This window comes from Girardinichthys multiradiatus, chromosome 14 (assembly GCF_021462225.1).
Source record: "Girardinichthys multiradiatus isolate DD_20200921_A chromosome 14, DD_fGirMul_XY1, whole genome shotgun sequence".
Lineage (NCBI taxonomy): Eukaryota > Metazoa > Chordata > Actinopteri > Cyprinodontiformes > Goodeidae > Girardinichthys > Girardinichthys multiradiatus.
This window is the reverse complement of record NC_061807.1, coordinates 19,797,813-19,814,527: the sequence shown is the minus strand read 5'-3', so window position 1 is coordinate 19,814,527 and position 16,715 is coordinate 19,797,813. Positions and strand designations below refer to the sequence as shown.

Genomic DNA, 16,715 nt, shown 5'->3' with positions numbered 1-16,715 from the left:
TGGATCAACCAATTAACCAATTGATCCATATATAAGGCACTCCAGATTACAAGGCGCACTGTCATTTTTTGAGAAAATTAATGGTTTTTAAGTGCTCCTTATAGTGCGGAAAATACGGTAGATTATGTTTTTTGTTGAAGTTCTCACGCCATCATTTTTCTGTTTGCCAGTGAGCTACCATGCTTTCAAGAAAACAGGTTTTCTGGCTCTAAAGCATGTTAATGCATGCCCTTTAAGCCATCCAAACGTAAGGGTAAACAGCATGAAGGGGAATGCCATTTGAGGACATCTCTCACCTTTGATAGATTTGTTTAAATCATTTTCTCTTAAAAATCTGAAACATTTAAAATAATACTATATCAGTTTATTTACAGGGAACTGAGATGCTCCATCAGATTTTATTCTGTTTTTCTGACTTTGTTTCTTCTGTTTCAATCTTTTCTTTTTCCTCCCTCCGTCTTTCCACCTTTCCTCTCCTGGTTTCCATTTTTTCTCTCTTTCTTCCATCCTTCTGCCGATCCAAACCTTTGCCCTATTTTATCTTTAGCCAACCTTGGAGCCCAAACTGAAGGTATGTTCTTAGTAATAATAATTGATAATTATAGAGCATTTGAGGTTTTATTACCAGCTTTATAGCAAAAGTGACTTTTTAAAACCTGGACACACCTGGATACTGGTAGCCCGGCCACGTCTATTACAATGTCTGCTAATTAAATAATCTTTGTATAGAGTCCTATAAAGTGTTGGGGTTGCTTTTTGCTACATTCTCAATCAGCTGGTTTACTAAACTTAGTCAATGCAATTTTCGTTATTTTCATGCACAATTCCAATTTTGAATACCCAGCATTCAGCTTTTCCAGATTGTGTTTCCCCCATTTTGTTAAATTTCCAACATTATACCTACCCTTCATCAAGCTGCTGTTGATGCTCGTAGTGACTGGTGTCCCTGAGCCATCCGTCACTTTAATAACAATCTAGATTGTTGCTGTTTTCCACCATGTCTGGACTGTATTATTGTCTGTGAGTGTAACTGATGAGCCAGAGCCTCTGTAAGTGTGTGGATGTGGTCTGCTGTATGACTCCATAATGATGATGCCATTGACATGTTGATTCGGGTTCCTGTGCAGTCATTATGCTGAATATGAATGAGACCTTCATGCTGGCTGAGGCGTGTGGTGTGCCTGGATCAGAACAAATGTTGCTCAGCATGAAACACAAACACATGGCACCATAACCCGATGGTACCACTGCTCTTCATGCGGTTTCAGTCATGTGATTCCTGAACAACATATAGAAATAAAATGTGAAAATCATTGCTGCTTTTAATGTGCGCACAAAAATCTTGTTAATGTATCATATTTCTGTTCAATGAGTTACATCTGCAAGACATCTACGTCAGCAAGTATTTGTTTGAATGCTTTAACACTTTTATGCTTGTGCTGGCTTACATGTCACTTTTACAGTTCATTTAGTTTTTTTTCACCTAGTTTTCAGGCTGCTTAAAGAGCTTTCCCAACAAACTCGATACATAAAGCTACATTGTTCATTATACTGACATCCGGCTCCTGCTAGCTTCTGTTTTTTTTTTATTGAGCAGTTTGCGATAGTGCTAAGCTAATGCTAGGAAGACTGACTTGTTGATAATTCAGCTCTTAACATACAGTTGATTCCACATATTTTCATACACCGTGGAAAAATTCATAGAACCTTTTTTCACTGTCTGATGTTAAAAAAATACTTAATTGTTTTTGTATTTTTAATAATACTTTGCTGACAACAAAATCAGGGCGTTCCCTAATAACATTTCATGGCCTATAACATAATTTTGCAATCTATGAACATAGTTATTGGCTGTTTGTTTTAAAAAGTTGTCCATAAATATCCCAGCATGCATTGCTCCGGGGTTGTCACAGTTGGTAGACCACCACCAGGAACGGGGAGTGAGTTTTTTCCTACTTTTAAATCATCACTATCATTTATAAACAGTTTCAAACCCCAGCTGGGGTTTGTGAATTCTGTTTATAATGCCATCTGGTATTTAGAAGTTCTGATAAATGTTTACAAACCCACATGGAAACAGGAGTTACAATCACTGTTTCAAGCAGGATTTATTAACACCAGCCGGTAAAGTCAATACCCCAACAATGTTATGACAACATTATCATATACGCCATTTATAAATTTAGCCGAAGAGTTCAAAGTTGCTGTTGTTTTTCCTGATTGAACAATAAGTATGTTCATGTTATTTCAGGGATCAAAAGGAAGCCTAGTGCTTTTCAATGTTTTAAGCTGATTAAAAGTGAAACTATCTTAAAACATGGCACTCAATTGGTCATTGGTCTCCATGATCCCACCCACAGGAGACACAAAGGTAGTTGCTGCACAGTTTTTCTCTATAAATAGAATTTAGATTTTCTAAAACTCAATCAATCCTCTATATAAAGTTACATTAACAGTCAACAGAAAAAACAGCTACTACAATTTAACTCAACCCTATCAGATCCTTTCAATGTGTGTTTTTTGACTATAAACCCTAAAAGTCTTTATCTTTTCTTGTAGTCTGTGATTTGTGTGTTATTTGTAGCTCTGACCTCTTAATTTCTGTTGTCACCTAGGACTCCAGCAACCCTCAACCAAATCTGGGGACCCTCAAAGTTGACCCAGAGGGATTTTTCCTATCCTGGATTCCAGGGGCCGGCTCGGTGAGAAAGCCTCACATGTTGATTTCACACTGAAAAGAAAACGACCGTGAGGAAACAGAAATGGACCACAATGTGTTTTTAATGTACCAACATGAGTGCTAATATGAGTAAAAACATTTACTTGTCCACCCAACCACCACTATATGACCATACACTATCTTCTTCTATATTGTTTGCTATCTCTTAACGGTTTTTCTTCTTCTCAGCCCCTTTTAAAGTGCTATATTGTGGTTTTCCTCTCCATTAGCTCCACTAAAATTGGTCTTCAATTTGTGGTGGTTTTGAGTTTGTGTCTTCTTCTCTTTCCTTCCGCCTCCTCCCTGATGTCTTTGTGGCCTTTATCAGTCTCGTCTCTCTTTCGCTCCATCATCACCACTTCCTCACAACCATCCACCCCTTCATATCTATGCTTGGCTGTGTTTGTTTCTCCATTAGTGCTGTTATATTAGATTTTACATTTTGGGCATTTAGCTGGCGTAATTGGTCAGATGCAATGAGCAGCAGGCCGGTAGGATGCTGCATTTCGAGATTTTAATTGTGATTGTGTTATACAGATGTATTGCAGATGTATTTAATCCCAAGACCTGAGCTGGCGTCATCGTAGAGTTGAATGAGTTATGCTTTCTTGCAAGCAGTAAACAATTATTTTTGGTCTTTTTATTTATTTTATTCACTTACATTAGATGGATAAATCACCTAATCGCCATCTTTGCCATAGTACTAGGGTCTAAATTAGTCATTTAATAAATACACACTGAACACAAATATCAGTTTCCCTTCAAAAATAGAGAAACGTCAATTGTTTGCTGATTTTGTATTTACAAATATGGGTTTTTAGCACTTTCCAAACAGCTTTAGTGACTGAAGTCTTATTCCTGAAGAGGAGGAGCTGTTACTGAGACAAAACAACCATTAAGGCACTTTTTCTCCTTAATATCAACCTCAGCTCTGACTGACCTGCATACATAAGATAACTGTCAAGAAAAATGAATGAAATTGGCAAACATCCAGCAGCTACAATGAGATGATCAGATGCTTTTAAGGTGCTACATTTGTCAGTAAGCGTTACTGAGAGGAATAAAAGCAAAAATGGCACGAGATTGCATACAAATAGAGGGCTCGGCAGTAGAGTCTATTTGATGAGAAAAGCTGAAAAAAGACAACATAATATCAGGTTCCATGATGAGAAGAAATGGTAATATTTTTGAGAATTTTTTACTTTCACAAAGGTTCTAACAGATTTCAAACTGTGTTTTTCGTGGATTATGTGGTCAGTGTAGAATAATCCAGTCTCTGTTTTTAATCTTTCACAGGTTGTTTTTTTTTTTTTTTGTTTGCTTTTTTGTCCAATTCTGAAGTGGTTTAAATGCTTAAAAAACACTAAAAGTGCTTTGTTTTTTGTTTTCCACAACTGGAATAAATGTTTATTAAGTCCCTGCTCATTAGTGAGTGATCAGTCCCAACTTTAGCCACTCCAAATATTTAATATTTTGAACTGAAGGTGCACAACAACAGTGCAGATTCGTTAGCGCCTAGCAGTTGGCTAGTTGCGATGTTCTATATTAATAAACATTAAAGTAATAACCCCTAGCATTTTAAAAGGAGCCAAGGCTTTTTCATTGCAACTCTTACTTACATTCTTGCTACAAACACTACATTTTGCTTTGGTTTAACAAGATATATTTTTGCATTTTAAAATCATGAGATTTCGTTACTCAGCAGTGATAAAAGTATTAACAGCATAAAAAATCGGCATCACATCCCAAAAGCTTACTTTGTCCATTCTTGCAGTTGTTTAATCACATTTGATTATTTTCTAACCAGTGCACGGCTAAATAAAACCCTAGATGGTACGATCAACTACAAATATCACCTTAATTGCTAAAAGGTTGTGCATGAATAATATACTGCTTTAAACATGACATTTCCCAGTGACATTCCTGCATTCTGTTGCGGTTTTATTTCATGCATTAGTGATTGGGAGGGGTACTGCAGGGAGCATAGCGGCGATTTAAATTGCAGCTCCTTAATGTTTGTGCCAGATCATGAAACATTTGTGAATATAACCTCAGCTTTCAAACGAGTCATTCGGACAATGTGCAACAAAAATCAGTCGGTGGACAGACTGTTAAAACACCACTAGCCAATGTTCAATATCAGTTCGGCTTCCATCAGTTTGTGAGTTGTTCTGCATAAAAATATTGTAGATATATCACCATTATAATGTCAGACTATTTGGAAGGCAATAATTATTGGGTGAGATATTACCCATTTAATAAGTTCACCCTTTGTAGGCAAATAATATATTCAGCCCTGTTGGACCGGGTCTCACTGCTGACACAAAGCCAAGAGCCACAGAAGGAAGAAACCTTGCATTTAATAATAGCATCACAGTTGCATTTAATCATCGAAAGTCCAACAATTTGCCTGCAAAAAGAAGGTTGCCACTAAACCTGTTAATAATTCCAGTAGTTGTTCTTTAAATCCTATATTAGGGGTTAGGACCCTCACAATGAAAAGTTTGTCAGATTAAAGGCAGATAGTGATGGAAGAAGTGACGAATTTACTTGTTTCATGCAAAAATACTTATACATGTAACATCTTGATTATGTGAGGTAATTTTAGTCAGCTCTGATAAAAGCTGTTACACAATAATGTATTGTGGCACAATATTTAAATTAAATGGTGTATTAAATAGGATTTATTATGCAAATCTTTCAAAGAAACAAATGTAGAAACGGCATAATTAACCCAGTCATCCTCCGTCCTCTCACCTCAACACATTCCTTCCTCCCTCTGAGTTTCTCTCACCCAAACTTTTCTCTCTCTACTCGTGGCTGTCTGTTTATCATGTTGGTATGAATGGACTGACCCGTGGATAACCATTACTATCACTATTTTGTGTCTGCATGTTTCGGATTTTATGCACGAGTTTTCATATCTGGGTCAGAGCATACATCACCCCAGTCTGTCGGCACGTGTGTCAGCATGTGTACACGCATTCACATAACACGCCAAAGCTTTAAACACTCATTTTATCCTGATGTGTTACATGTGTGCATTTGTGGGATTGAGATAATAGGCCATTCATCGCCCGAGGGGCAGCTGTGACACTGTTTAGTAAAATGGAGACGATCACTTGTCAGATTCTTTCATAAAGATGGGAAAGCAGCTTTTGCACACTGTGTGCAAATGGCTACCAATGAGCAATGTTTATATGCACAGGCACATCTGAAAATTTGAATATCTTCAAAATGTTCACTTATTTTTTGTCCAGAAAGCAAAACTCATATATTATATATTCATTACACAGAGTGAAATATGAAAAGCCTTTATTTTTTTTATTGTTAATTTAGATGATTATGGCTTACAGATAATGCGGCATGACATCAGCCTGTGTTTCTGGTGATGTGTAATGTAATGGGGTTCAGGTCAGGCCAGTTTGCAGGCCAGTCCAGCACAGTAACCACATGGTCATGGAACCAGCTTTTGGTATCTTCAGCAGTGTGGGCCGTGTGCCAAGATTTGCTGGAAAAAGGAAATCAGCATCTCCATAAAGCTTGTCGGCAGAAGGAAGAGGGCTCTAACAAGTGCTCTAAAATTTCCTGGTAAGTGGCCGTGTTGACTGTGGACTTCAGAAAACACAGTGGACCAGCACCAGCAGATGACATGGCACCTCAAATTATCACTGACTGTGGAAACTTCACACTGGACTTCAAGCAACATGGATTATGTGCTTCTCCATTCTTCCTCTGGGACCTTTACTTCCAAATGAAATGCAAACTTTGTATCCCATGTGTAGGATTCATCTGTGTGTGGTAGCTCTTGATACGCTGACTCCAGCCTCAATCCACTCCGTTTGAAGATACCCCAAATTCTTGAATGGATTTTGTCCGTCCGTCTGTCCGTCCGTCCATCCGTCCGTCCGTTGTGGGGGTCTACAGGTTAGAGACAGGGTACACCCTGGAGAGGTCACCAGTCCATTGCAGGGCAACACAGAGAAACACGTGACAAACAACCGTGCACACACCCATTCACACCTAATGGTAATTTAGAGAGACCAATTAACAGTCATGTTTTTGGACTGTGGGAGGAAGCCATAGTACCCTGAGAGAATCCACACATGCACGGGGAGAACATGCAAACTACATGCAGAAAGACCCCCGGTGTTCTCTTGTTCTGCAAACAGAATAAGAGAACATTTAGTTATGTTAATCTGTGTTTATTTATCGATAGTTCTAGTTTGCCATAGTCTACATGAGAGGTTCTTTCTCACATTGTCAGATGTGGGTGATAAAGATGACATGAGGAGATGTAACTGAGACCGGCATGACGTCAAATCTCTCTCCTCCGCACAGCAGCATAGTGTGTTATTACAGAAATCCAAGCGACACGTCTCAGAGCTAATGGTAGTTCATTTGACTTCTTTGACACAATGTTTGCCTTTACTGCGATTACTGCCTTTGATTTATGGTAATGTTGGCATGACTGAGCTGGGTCAGTGTGGCTACTATTCCTGTTACAGTAGTGGGAATGCAGCTGGGTCACAGCCTCAGAATGCTCAGACCACAGAGGCAAATTGCAGGGAAATCCGGGAATTTATGGGGAAGGGAGTTAAATGATGTAATTTTACGTTGTTTGGGTTGTACTGACAATTAAAGCAGGTTTTTAGCCTCTCCCTTCCAAGCAACATGTCAGTCACTCAGTTTTTTTCCTCCTCTGAAAGCCTCGTTTTCTTTCATCCAAAGCTCCTCTGCGGCGATCGCGACTTGCAAATAGACTTACTTGAATGTTTCCGAGTGAGTGCGTAATCATTTCATCGATCCCAAAGTGAAGCTTTAATTCAGCCTCGTGGCTCCCCAGGAGGTTTCCTCGCCAGAGCTGGAGAAGAACAAAGAGGACACAGCAACATAGATCTGCAGCGATTATTAATGAGAACAGTTAATACGCTTTCACACAGATGACAAGGATATTCTGGATGAAACCCATTTCTCTGAATAGAGCCGCCCAAAATATTAAACTCTCCAGTGCAGCTTTATTTTTTGCTGCTCTGCTCTTCTTAGTACTGTAAACGTCAGATTTAAGGTAAAACAGATTTAGCCTAAGGAGTCTTTCCAACAGACCATGCTCAGATTGTATGAACTGGACTGTATTTAGTAAATGTATGAAGTCATTTTTAGGTTCTGCAATCCGAAACTGTCAAAACCACATTTGTTTAACTCCAGAAAGGATTTTAAAGGTGACATTGCATTTTATTTAGGCCAGCAAAGTGCACCAAAAGTTTATTAGGACGCAGCACTCTTCACACACCGCACCTTGCAATATGATATATCGGCAATGACATCGGTATCGGCCGATGTTAGTCATCTTTTAACACATTGGTATCTGTCCAGTAAAAATGGGCCGATATTAAAAACCGATTTATTACCATCTTGTTGTTGTTTGTGTATGTGTTTCTGGAGGGGGGGGGGGGGGAATGCTGTCCATTCAATCTGACTAAACCTGAGGTTTTTTACAAAACTGTTCTGCAATAGATGCAGTTAAAGATGCTTCTAAGAAGTAACGACTCCTGGGGGCTCAACTCAAATGCATGCCACACCTTTCAGATTTCCTTTTCTAAAAGAGTTGTATAACCACATACTCTCCTTCTACTTCAAAGTGATATTCCACTTTGTGCTGGTCTATCATCTAAAATCGCTATAAAAAAGGTTGAAGTTTCTGGTTGGAACATAATGGAAAGTATGTGGAAAAGGTTTTTTTTTTGCAAAGTACTGTGGCTCCAAAAATGTTAAAGACATAAACTTCACATTTAACCCTGACCACTTTGTGTATTTTCTCCTACATCTTCAGAAAACGTTAAATTGGCCTCGGTGAACAGAGCAAAGCTGCGGCTCGGTGGACAGGCGAGTTTTTACCGGATGATGGCATAAATCTGCTGCGATTCTGAAATTACCGGTTGCAATTATTGGTCTCTGAAGATACACAAAAATGTCTCTGTATGTAAGCGGCTTAATGGATGTTACGGAGGAGCGACCAGCACACCTCTCATATATAAACAACATGGTAAAGTTAAAGCCGTTCTCAGTATGCGGTGATTTATAGCAGGAGGGTAGATGTTTGTACAGGCCGTTAAAACTTAGCCCCAAGTCCTTCCTCCTGCTCCATCCATCATCCTTCGATTAGACACGTTTTGTCCGTAGCTGGCTCTGTTTGGAGAACCTACCTTCACATTTTTACCTTTTTTCTACATGCTTTATAACTTCTCCTTTTAATCCCCATTTGTTTATCTGCTTTGATTTATTCGTCTTTTCACTTATTTTCCAGCTTTCCTTCCTTTATCCCATCTTATCTCCATCTGCTTTGTGTCACCATCTTTTTTTGCTTCACTTTGTGTAACTTTTTACTTAAAATATTTCAACACTTTTGTTTGTTTTTCAAAATTTTCCTACCTCTGTCCTATTGCTGACATGACCAGCCTTCTTCCCACGATGATTCTATCTTTTAAATCTCTCTCATCTGCTGTATCCTCCCTGCGTTTCCTTATCGGCCTTTCTGCATCTTTGCATTATGTTTAGAGGGTCAGCCTACAGGAACTCTGACTTTTTCTGTTTTAGTCGGGGAAATCTTAGCTCTTAACACACATTATATTTGAGTTCATGGTGCTACGTTTGCAGTGATTCTTATGAATTTGTTACAGATTTTTACATCAAACACAAAAGTTTATTTAACTTCCAAACCTATGCTTTGCAGGCATAATTTAGACTAAATTAGGGGTTCATCTGAAGTTCTGAATTTAGCTGGAAACATGTTGGTTTGCTGCTGTAACTTTTAACCCTAGAAGCAATCCAGTTTTGGAGCTGCTTCCCAACATTCTCTCTGCGGGACGTAGGGTCGAGTCCAGCTGAGGCTTTGTTGTAAACACAAACTGCATGCCAGTGGCTGCGGGTTGCGCAAGATTCCAATATTCACACACGCTGCATGCTGGCAACTGCATCTCTTCTTTCTGTCATCTGATTAAACTGTCTTCTTCCTCATCTTTGTATTTCCATTTCCACTGGGGCATTTGAGGTGTTTGATAGATGCTTTTGTTGCAGAGAGTTTGCATGTTCTCCCCACTGTTTCTGCAGGGGTTTTCTCCAGGTTCTCCGGCTTCTTCCTGCTGCTCAAAAACATGCATGCAAAGCGGTGACCCTGTTGACCTCATGCAGAGCCGTCCACCTTCCTGTTCAGAACTGCCTTGTTGACAGGCGTACCAAACCATGCAACCATGGACAGTGTGCGGTGGCGATCAAAAGTGTGGCTTAACTTTAATAAAAACAATGACCAGTCAGCTCAGTGCAACACTTTTAATAAGATTATATCATACAAAGGAGGGTGCACGACCAACATGATTGAACACCTCCAGATTCATGGTGTAGAAGTAATGGAGTGGCCTCTCTTTGACACGCTGCGTCCGGCTCCGACACTCAGTCAGAATCGGGTAAGCTAACAAGTTATACTCGTCCTAAAACGGTGGGTCATCTCTATTACAAATACCGAGCTATCGTTAGCCCATTTTATTTAATAAACAAATGACCTGAAATTTCTGAAGTCAGTTAGGCAGTTGACCAGACTCCGTGATGTGCTACTCTGTTCACTAGAGTGTCCAAGGGAAAGATATCAGTGCAACAGAAAAGTTACAGCGTAGGTTGTGAAAAGTTGTATCCCTTTTAGATATGGAATCACCAACATTTAGGTTAGTTAAGCAATAACCATGTAACATTTTTTGACCCCGCCTCTTAAAAGAATCACAATAAAGAATTGCTAGGAACCGGAAATGGAACTGGAATCGTTCAAATTCAAACGAGGCCCGACCCTAATGTTTGGATTGGTGTTGTAAATGGAAATGTCTGCAAAAATGTCTTGCTTTTTGTCACATTTGAATGTTTTAGGTCATCAGACAAATTTTCTTATCAGGCAATGTCCGTCTGACTTAAAGCAAAATGCCATAATTGCAAATTATTTTTTTTACTTTTAAGCCATTCAGAACTGGACTTACTGGTATGCTTTGGATCCGTGTCCTGCTTCATGACCTAAGTACATTCGAGTTTAAGGTCACAAACTGGTGACCAAACTTTCTCTATAATGTGCTGACTTACTGAAATTCACTTGTTGATATTTTTATTTATCAAGTAGCACTTTTAGATTATCATGTTTAGTAACTGATTGGGAGAAACAGTAATTATAACAAAATTTTAATTATAAAGTTTCTGACTAACTACAGCTCAGTGAATCAGGAACTTATTGATATCAGCGATCAATATTTGAACATCTCTCTAGATTAATTCACTCAGCTGAATAGTGTTGGAGATTATCAAGCTGTTTGGTGGCAGATGTGAGATGGGCTTTTGTTTTGTTTTTGGCCAGCAGTGGTTTTAAACCCGTAACTCTCTCATAGATGATGCTTCATGAACACTAACTTTAACTGCATCAAGTGGGTCCTGCTGTGCTTTAGATGTTGTTCTGGGTTCTTTTATTGATCTCCTGGATGGGTCATCGATGCTCTCTCAGACTAATTTTGGTAGGTTGGCCATTACTGGGAAGGTTCACCACTGTTTGTTGTTCTCTCCAGAGCTGTGGTACATCTCTGTTTAACACACATTGGACACACAACGGAACGCATTGAGACAGGCCATGAAACTTGACTCCAGCCTTGGATAGTTTTATCGGAAGTGGTGCCGCTCCCAACATAGCCATTATAGGTTGTTTATTAAGAAATATTAGGGGCATTTTTTTAACACAGGTCTGACGCTGCTAATGTATGTTGCCCTTTAGAATTGGGTTTGTTTCTTTTAGATCAAGGCATGATGTGTTGCTTTTTATCATTGTTTAGCCTACTTCATGTTGCCAGACAGGTTTTATTTAAGTGATTTCTCAAGTCTACAGGTCAGGTAGTAATCATCAAATTGATTTCCAAAGAATGTGGTTTATCACAGGTAATTTACCATGGGAGGTAATTCTATTTTACATAGGGCCAAATAGTTCGTGATAGCTTATTATCTAATTAAATGAAATAATCATTTGAAAACTCAACATCATTGTCTGATATTAATAAAACATTTAAATGTGATCAAAAGCAAAAACAGGAAATCCAGGAAAGAATCTTTCAATCCTTGTTCTATTTTGTCATGCCCTAATATTCCTTTTATCCGCTTCTGATACATTTTGAAATCCATGTTTTCCCCCCCAAAAAAAAGGAAATTCGTCTTTCTGCATAGTCAGTTTTTATGAATAGTGTTTTCAGCTTGGATGTAATGATTTTGCTGTGATGATATTTATTTTTTGTCCTTTTTGTTAACATGTGGCATAACAGTTGTGTTATAATAGTGCTGTTAAAAGATTAAACAGAACATGGCTGTGTGCTGAACACTGTACATTCAGAAGAAAGTTCTGAATGCAGAAATAATTAAAAGTCAAGTATTTGGGTTTTGATTTCCATGCTCCCCAATGACGCTTGGACCCATTAATCAGATTACAGTCTGATGTTTCTGTCTCAGGAGAGCAAAAACTTTGGTTTTGCAGAATAAAGATTCAAACCTGTTTCCTCTTAAATCAGCCCTGTTGGAGCAGGAAAACATCTTAAACTGGCAGGACTCTGGCCCTGGAGACCCTGATTTTCACACCTCTTGTCTATGAAGTTGATTGAACATGAGTTTAATGAAATTGGAGGTTTTCCTCCTCCTTCATTGCTTCACCTACCTTGGGCAATGCATCAGTACCACAAGAAGCAAATTTGCATTATGCTGACACCATCATGCTTTACTGTTGGTGCAGTGTTCTTTGGGTTGAAAGCCTCACCTTCACTTCTTCAAAAATACTTTTTACCATAGCCACACAGCTCAGTCATTGTCTTGTCTGATAATAAAACCTTTTTCTTGAGAGCACTTAGCTTCTCCATGTGGGTAGCTGCAAATCTCCCTCAAGCTTGATGTTAAACCTTCACTTTGGAACTTGACACTAGTCCTTCAGCAGTTTCCTGTTCATTGTGGGCTCGAGGTTGGGTGGTTACTGGTTTGTTCTTGAACTTCCTAACCAATGTTCTTTATTCTCAGGGTGACAGTTCGTATCAGGTTATAGCAATGTGGTGTTCCAAAAGGACAATGATCTCAAACTGGTTTTGAAAGGCTTATATTAAGCTTCTTGAGTTGCTTCCACAAAGGCCTGACCTCCACTGTATTGTATATTTATTGACAGCACTTGCTTTGGAGGGCAAAGCAGGCCATCATTAAGATCTAAGAGTGTCCCATTCAAAGTTGCTTAGTCGTATAATTGGTAGACTATGTTTAAAAGCAGGGTGAGTGCCAGAAAACCTTAACACTATCAGTTTAAACGAACTCTACCAATTCTGTTAAGAAGAGGAGTCAAATTTACTTACTTAGTTAAAGACAAGTGGGGGTGTATGTGTTGGAGGTATTTGTCTTTATGTCTGGTTTTGACCTTATGCAGATTTAAGAAACTACACACCTAATTATTATTTTCTAAAATCAGTGAAGCTGTTTGTTGCTGAATCCTTCTACCAGGGATAAATGGTAAATGGTAAATGGACTGAACTTATATAGCGCTTTTCCAGTCATACAGACCGCTCAAAGCGCTTTACACTAGAGCCACATTCACCCAATCGCACTCACTAACGCTCACACATTCATACACCGATACGCAGATCGGTAGGCAACTTGAGGTTAAGTGCCTTGCCCAGGGGCACATCGACATATGGCAGGAGGAAGCTGGAATCGAACCCACAACCTTCTGATTGCAAGACAACTACTCTTCCAACTGAGCCACAGTCGCCATAAGAACTGTTAAACGCATTATTAAAAATACAAACTAATATAACAGCCATGCCTATGGTTAGTGGATGTAAATTTCTAACAGGAACTGTCTGTGTATCAATTGTATCTCTTTGAATTGTTGGTTAAATACTTGTGGGTGGGTACAGATAGATGTAATCCAGATTATCTCTCTTGCTCATGCCAGTCATTCACAATTAAGCAGGAACAAAGGGCCAATGAAACAAGCTCTTTGGTCACTTCTGTGCTCACAAGTGGGACAAGTGGGCAGCTGATAATGTGATGGCTTCCTCCCTCTTTCCCCTCTTTTGTTTGACAAAGGGGTCTTTATTCTGCTCATGCAACATCAGAAATCTTCATTTGAACTTACATATTTATGAACATTCAAATAGACCTCCTTTACTCATATACAGTATAGAAACATGACAGCATGGAGAACTGAGAGTTTATGTGGTATCGAATCCATTGTCGGAGCAGATGTTTCCTGCACAATGAGGTGGTTTCTGTGGGGATGTGTGTCCTTCGTTTTCAGAAACCTAATGAAACCTCCACCCTGTGTGGGTCACGTTTCCTGCCTTTTACAGCTTGGATCCTTTGTATGCTCGTGGTTATTTTTTCAGTCGCTTATCAGCAAAACAATTGCATTGTAATTGAAATTTGAATAGAAACCTAAGGAAGAAGAAAGACTGTGAGCAGCTGTTAGCACAACTCTGAGCAGCTGTTAGTATGACTGAGCAGCTGTTAGCACGACACTGAGCAGGTGTTAACACGACATTGAGCAGGTGTTAGCACGACACTGAGCAGCTGTTAGTATGACTGAGCAGCTGTTAGCACAACTCTGAGCAGCTGTTACTGTTACACTGAGCAGCTGTTAGCATGACTCTGAGCAGCCGTTAGCACGACACTGGGCAGCTGTTAGTATGATATTGAGCAGCTGTTAGCACGACATTGAGCAGCTGTTAGCACGACTCTGAGCAGCTGTTAGCACGACTCTGAGCAGCTGTTAGTATGACTGAGCAGCTGTTAGCACGACACTGAGCAGGTGTTAACACGACATTGAGCAGGTGTTAGCACGACACTGAGCAGCTGTTAGTATGATATTGAGCAGCTGTTAGCACGACTCTGAGCAGCTGTTAGCACGACATTGAGCAGGTGTTAACACGACATTGAGCAGCTGTTAGCACGACTCTGAGCAGCTGTTAGTATGACTAAGCAGCTGTTAGCACAACTCTGAGCAGCTGTTAGCACGACATTGAGCATGTGTTAACACGACATTGAGCAGCTGTTAGCACGACTCTGAACAGCTGTTAGTATGACTGAGCAGCTGTTAGCACAACTCTGAGCAGCTGTTACTGCGACACTGAGCAGCTGTTAGCATGACGCTGAGCAGCTGTTAGCACGACACTGGGCAGCTGTTAGTATGATATTGAGCAGCTGTTAGCACGACATTGAGCAGCTGTTAGCACGACTCTGAGCAGCTGTTAGCACGACTCTGAGCAGCTGTTAGCACGACATTGAGCAGCTGTTAGCACGACTTTGAGCAGCTGTTAGCACGACTTTGAGCAGCTGTTAGCACCACACTGAGCAGCTGTTAGCACGACATTGAGCAGCTGTTAGCACGACTTTGAGCAGCTGTTAGCACCACACTGAGCAGCTGTTAGCACGACACTGAGCAGCTGTTAGTATGACTGAGCAGGTGTTAGCACGACACTGAGCAGCTGTTAGTATGATATTGAGCAGCTGTTAGCATGACTCTGAGCGGCTGTTAGCACGACACTGGGGGGGAAAACTGAGATGGGAAAAGTTGGAAAGAAAACAGAGGAAATGTAACAAGATGTCAGTTATAGAGCTATATCAAGTGTTACCCCTTTCATGTCTTTCTTCAAACACTTACTGAAGTAATAAAGCAATTAAAATCTCCTATTGTTATACTTTGTTACTCTTTGATTGCCCTTTAAATTCCTCTAAAAACTCCTTCCTACATTTTTCTAACTGACTCTCTGATCTGTCGTTGGTGGAGGTGGATGATGCCCCCTCCAAGTCTGAGTGTTCAAGAGGATCAGTTTTTGATCCTTTGATAGCAGTTGTAATCGGTCATTTAGGACATTTGGCTAAGGTGGTCTTCTAAAACACACACATGCATGCTACAGGATAGGAGTTCCCCTGCCTTGATTGTTTAGTTGCCCTTTGTGTTCTTTTACTCTTTTAGAAAGTTAATAGAAGAGGGGAAGTGTAATCAAAGAAAGGAAGAAAGGAAAGGAGTATATGAATGAGGCTTTAATAACAATGTATAAACGTTTGCTGTGCTTGTTTAATAGGCTAAATATAGGCTGGCCTAATAATAAAAGGGTGGAATAAAATCACTTCAATAAAGACATTCAAAAGGTTAGTTAATAAACTGGTTTTTGTTTTTTTTCCAGCTATACTCAATGTGCCTGTGGGGATTATTTTAAGAATTGTGACATGTGACACTTGAGCAGCAGTTAGCCAGAGCAGCAGTTAGCTTGAGCAGCTGTTAGCTTGAGCAGCAGTTAGCTTGAGCAGCTGTTAGCTTGAGCAGCAGTTAGCCAGAGCAGCTGTTAGCTTGAGCAGCAGTTAGCTTGAGCAGCTGTTAGCTTGAGCAGCAGTTAGCCAGAGCAGCTGTTAGCTTGAGCAGCAGTTAGCTTGAGTAGCTGTTAGCCAAAGCAGCAGTTAGCTTGAGCAGCGTGTCACTGCCCGATCCGTACCATCAGCTCTGCTCAAGACATGTCAAAATGAGGGCAATTCTTTTTATCTTATTTTTTTTTTCCTTTTATCTTCTTGGGGTGGGATGTTTTTTGGATTTTGTATTTCATCGTAATCGTATAAACAGTACATGATTTAAAGGGAATAACAAAAATACAGACAGAAATGGTTCAGCTGCATTCCGATCAGGGCGTTTTGACTGCTCTGAGCATGTGCAATATGTCACACAGAGCGGAAGTTTTAATTTGTTTGATCATTTTATTCTCTCTGTATTGTACACTACAAAAGTATTGATCAGAGAATCTCCTAAAATACTTTTTTTTTAATTGAAAAAGGTATTTGCTTACACATAGAAAGTTATAACAAGAAATAAACAATGTGGCTACTATACCAATAAGGTCTTCTCTTGTCTGTGATGGGTCCACCAGAGGGCGCATTGACAGTGTAAATATGTTACAGTTCA

The 16,715-nt window shown here is 39.7% G+C and overlaps 1 protein-coding gene across 1 annotated transcript in view; it reads left to right on the top strand.

Moving 5' to 3' along the window:
- plcb3 (phospholipase C, beta 3 (phosphatidylinositol-specific)) overlaps positions 1–16,715 on the top strand; it is an 89,333-nt gene that overhangs the window by 21,466 nt on the left and 51,152 nt on the right. The window contains exon 2 of the mRNA XM_047385912.1: positions 2,616–2,702. Coding sequence (XP_047241868.1) covers positions 2,616–2,702 — 87 coding nt within the window. The remainder of the gene's footprint in view (positions 1–2,615; positions 2,703–16,715) is intronic.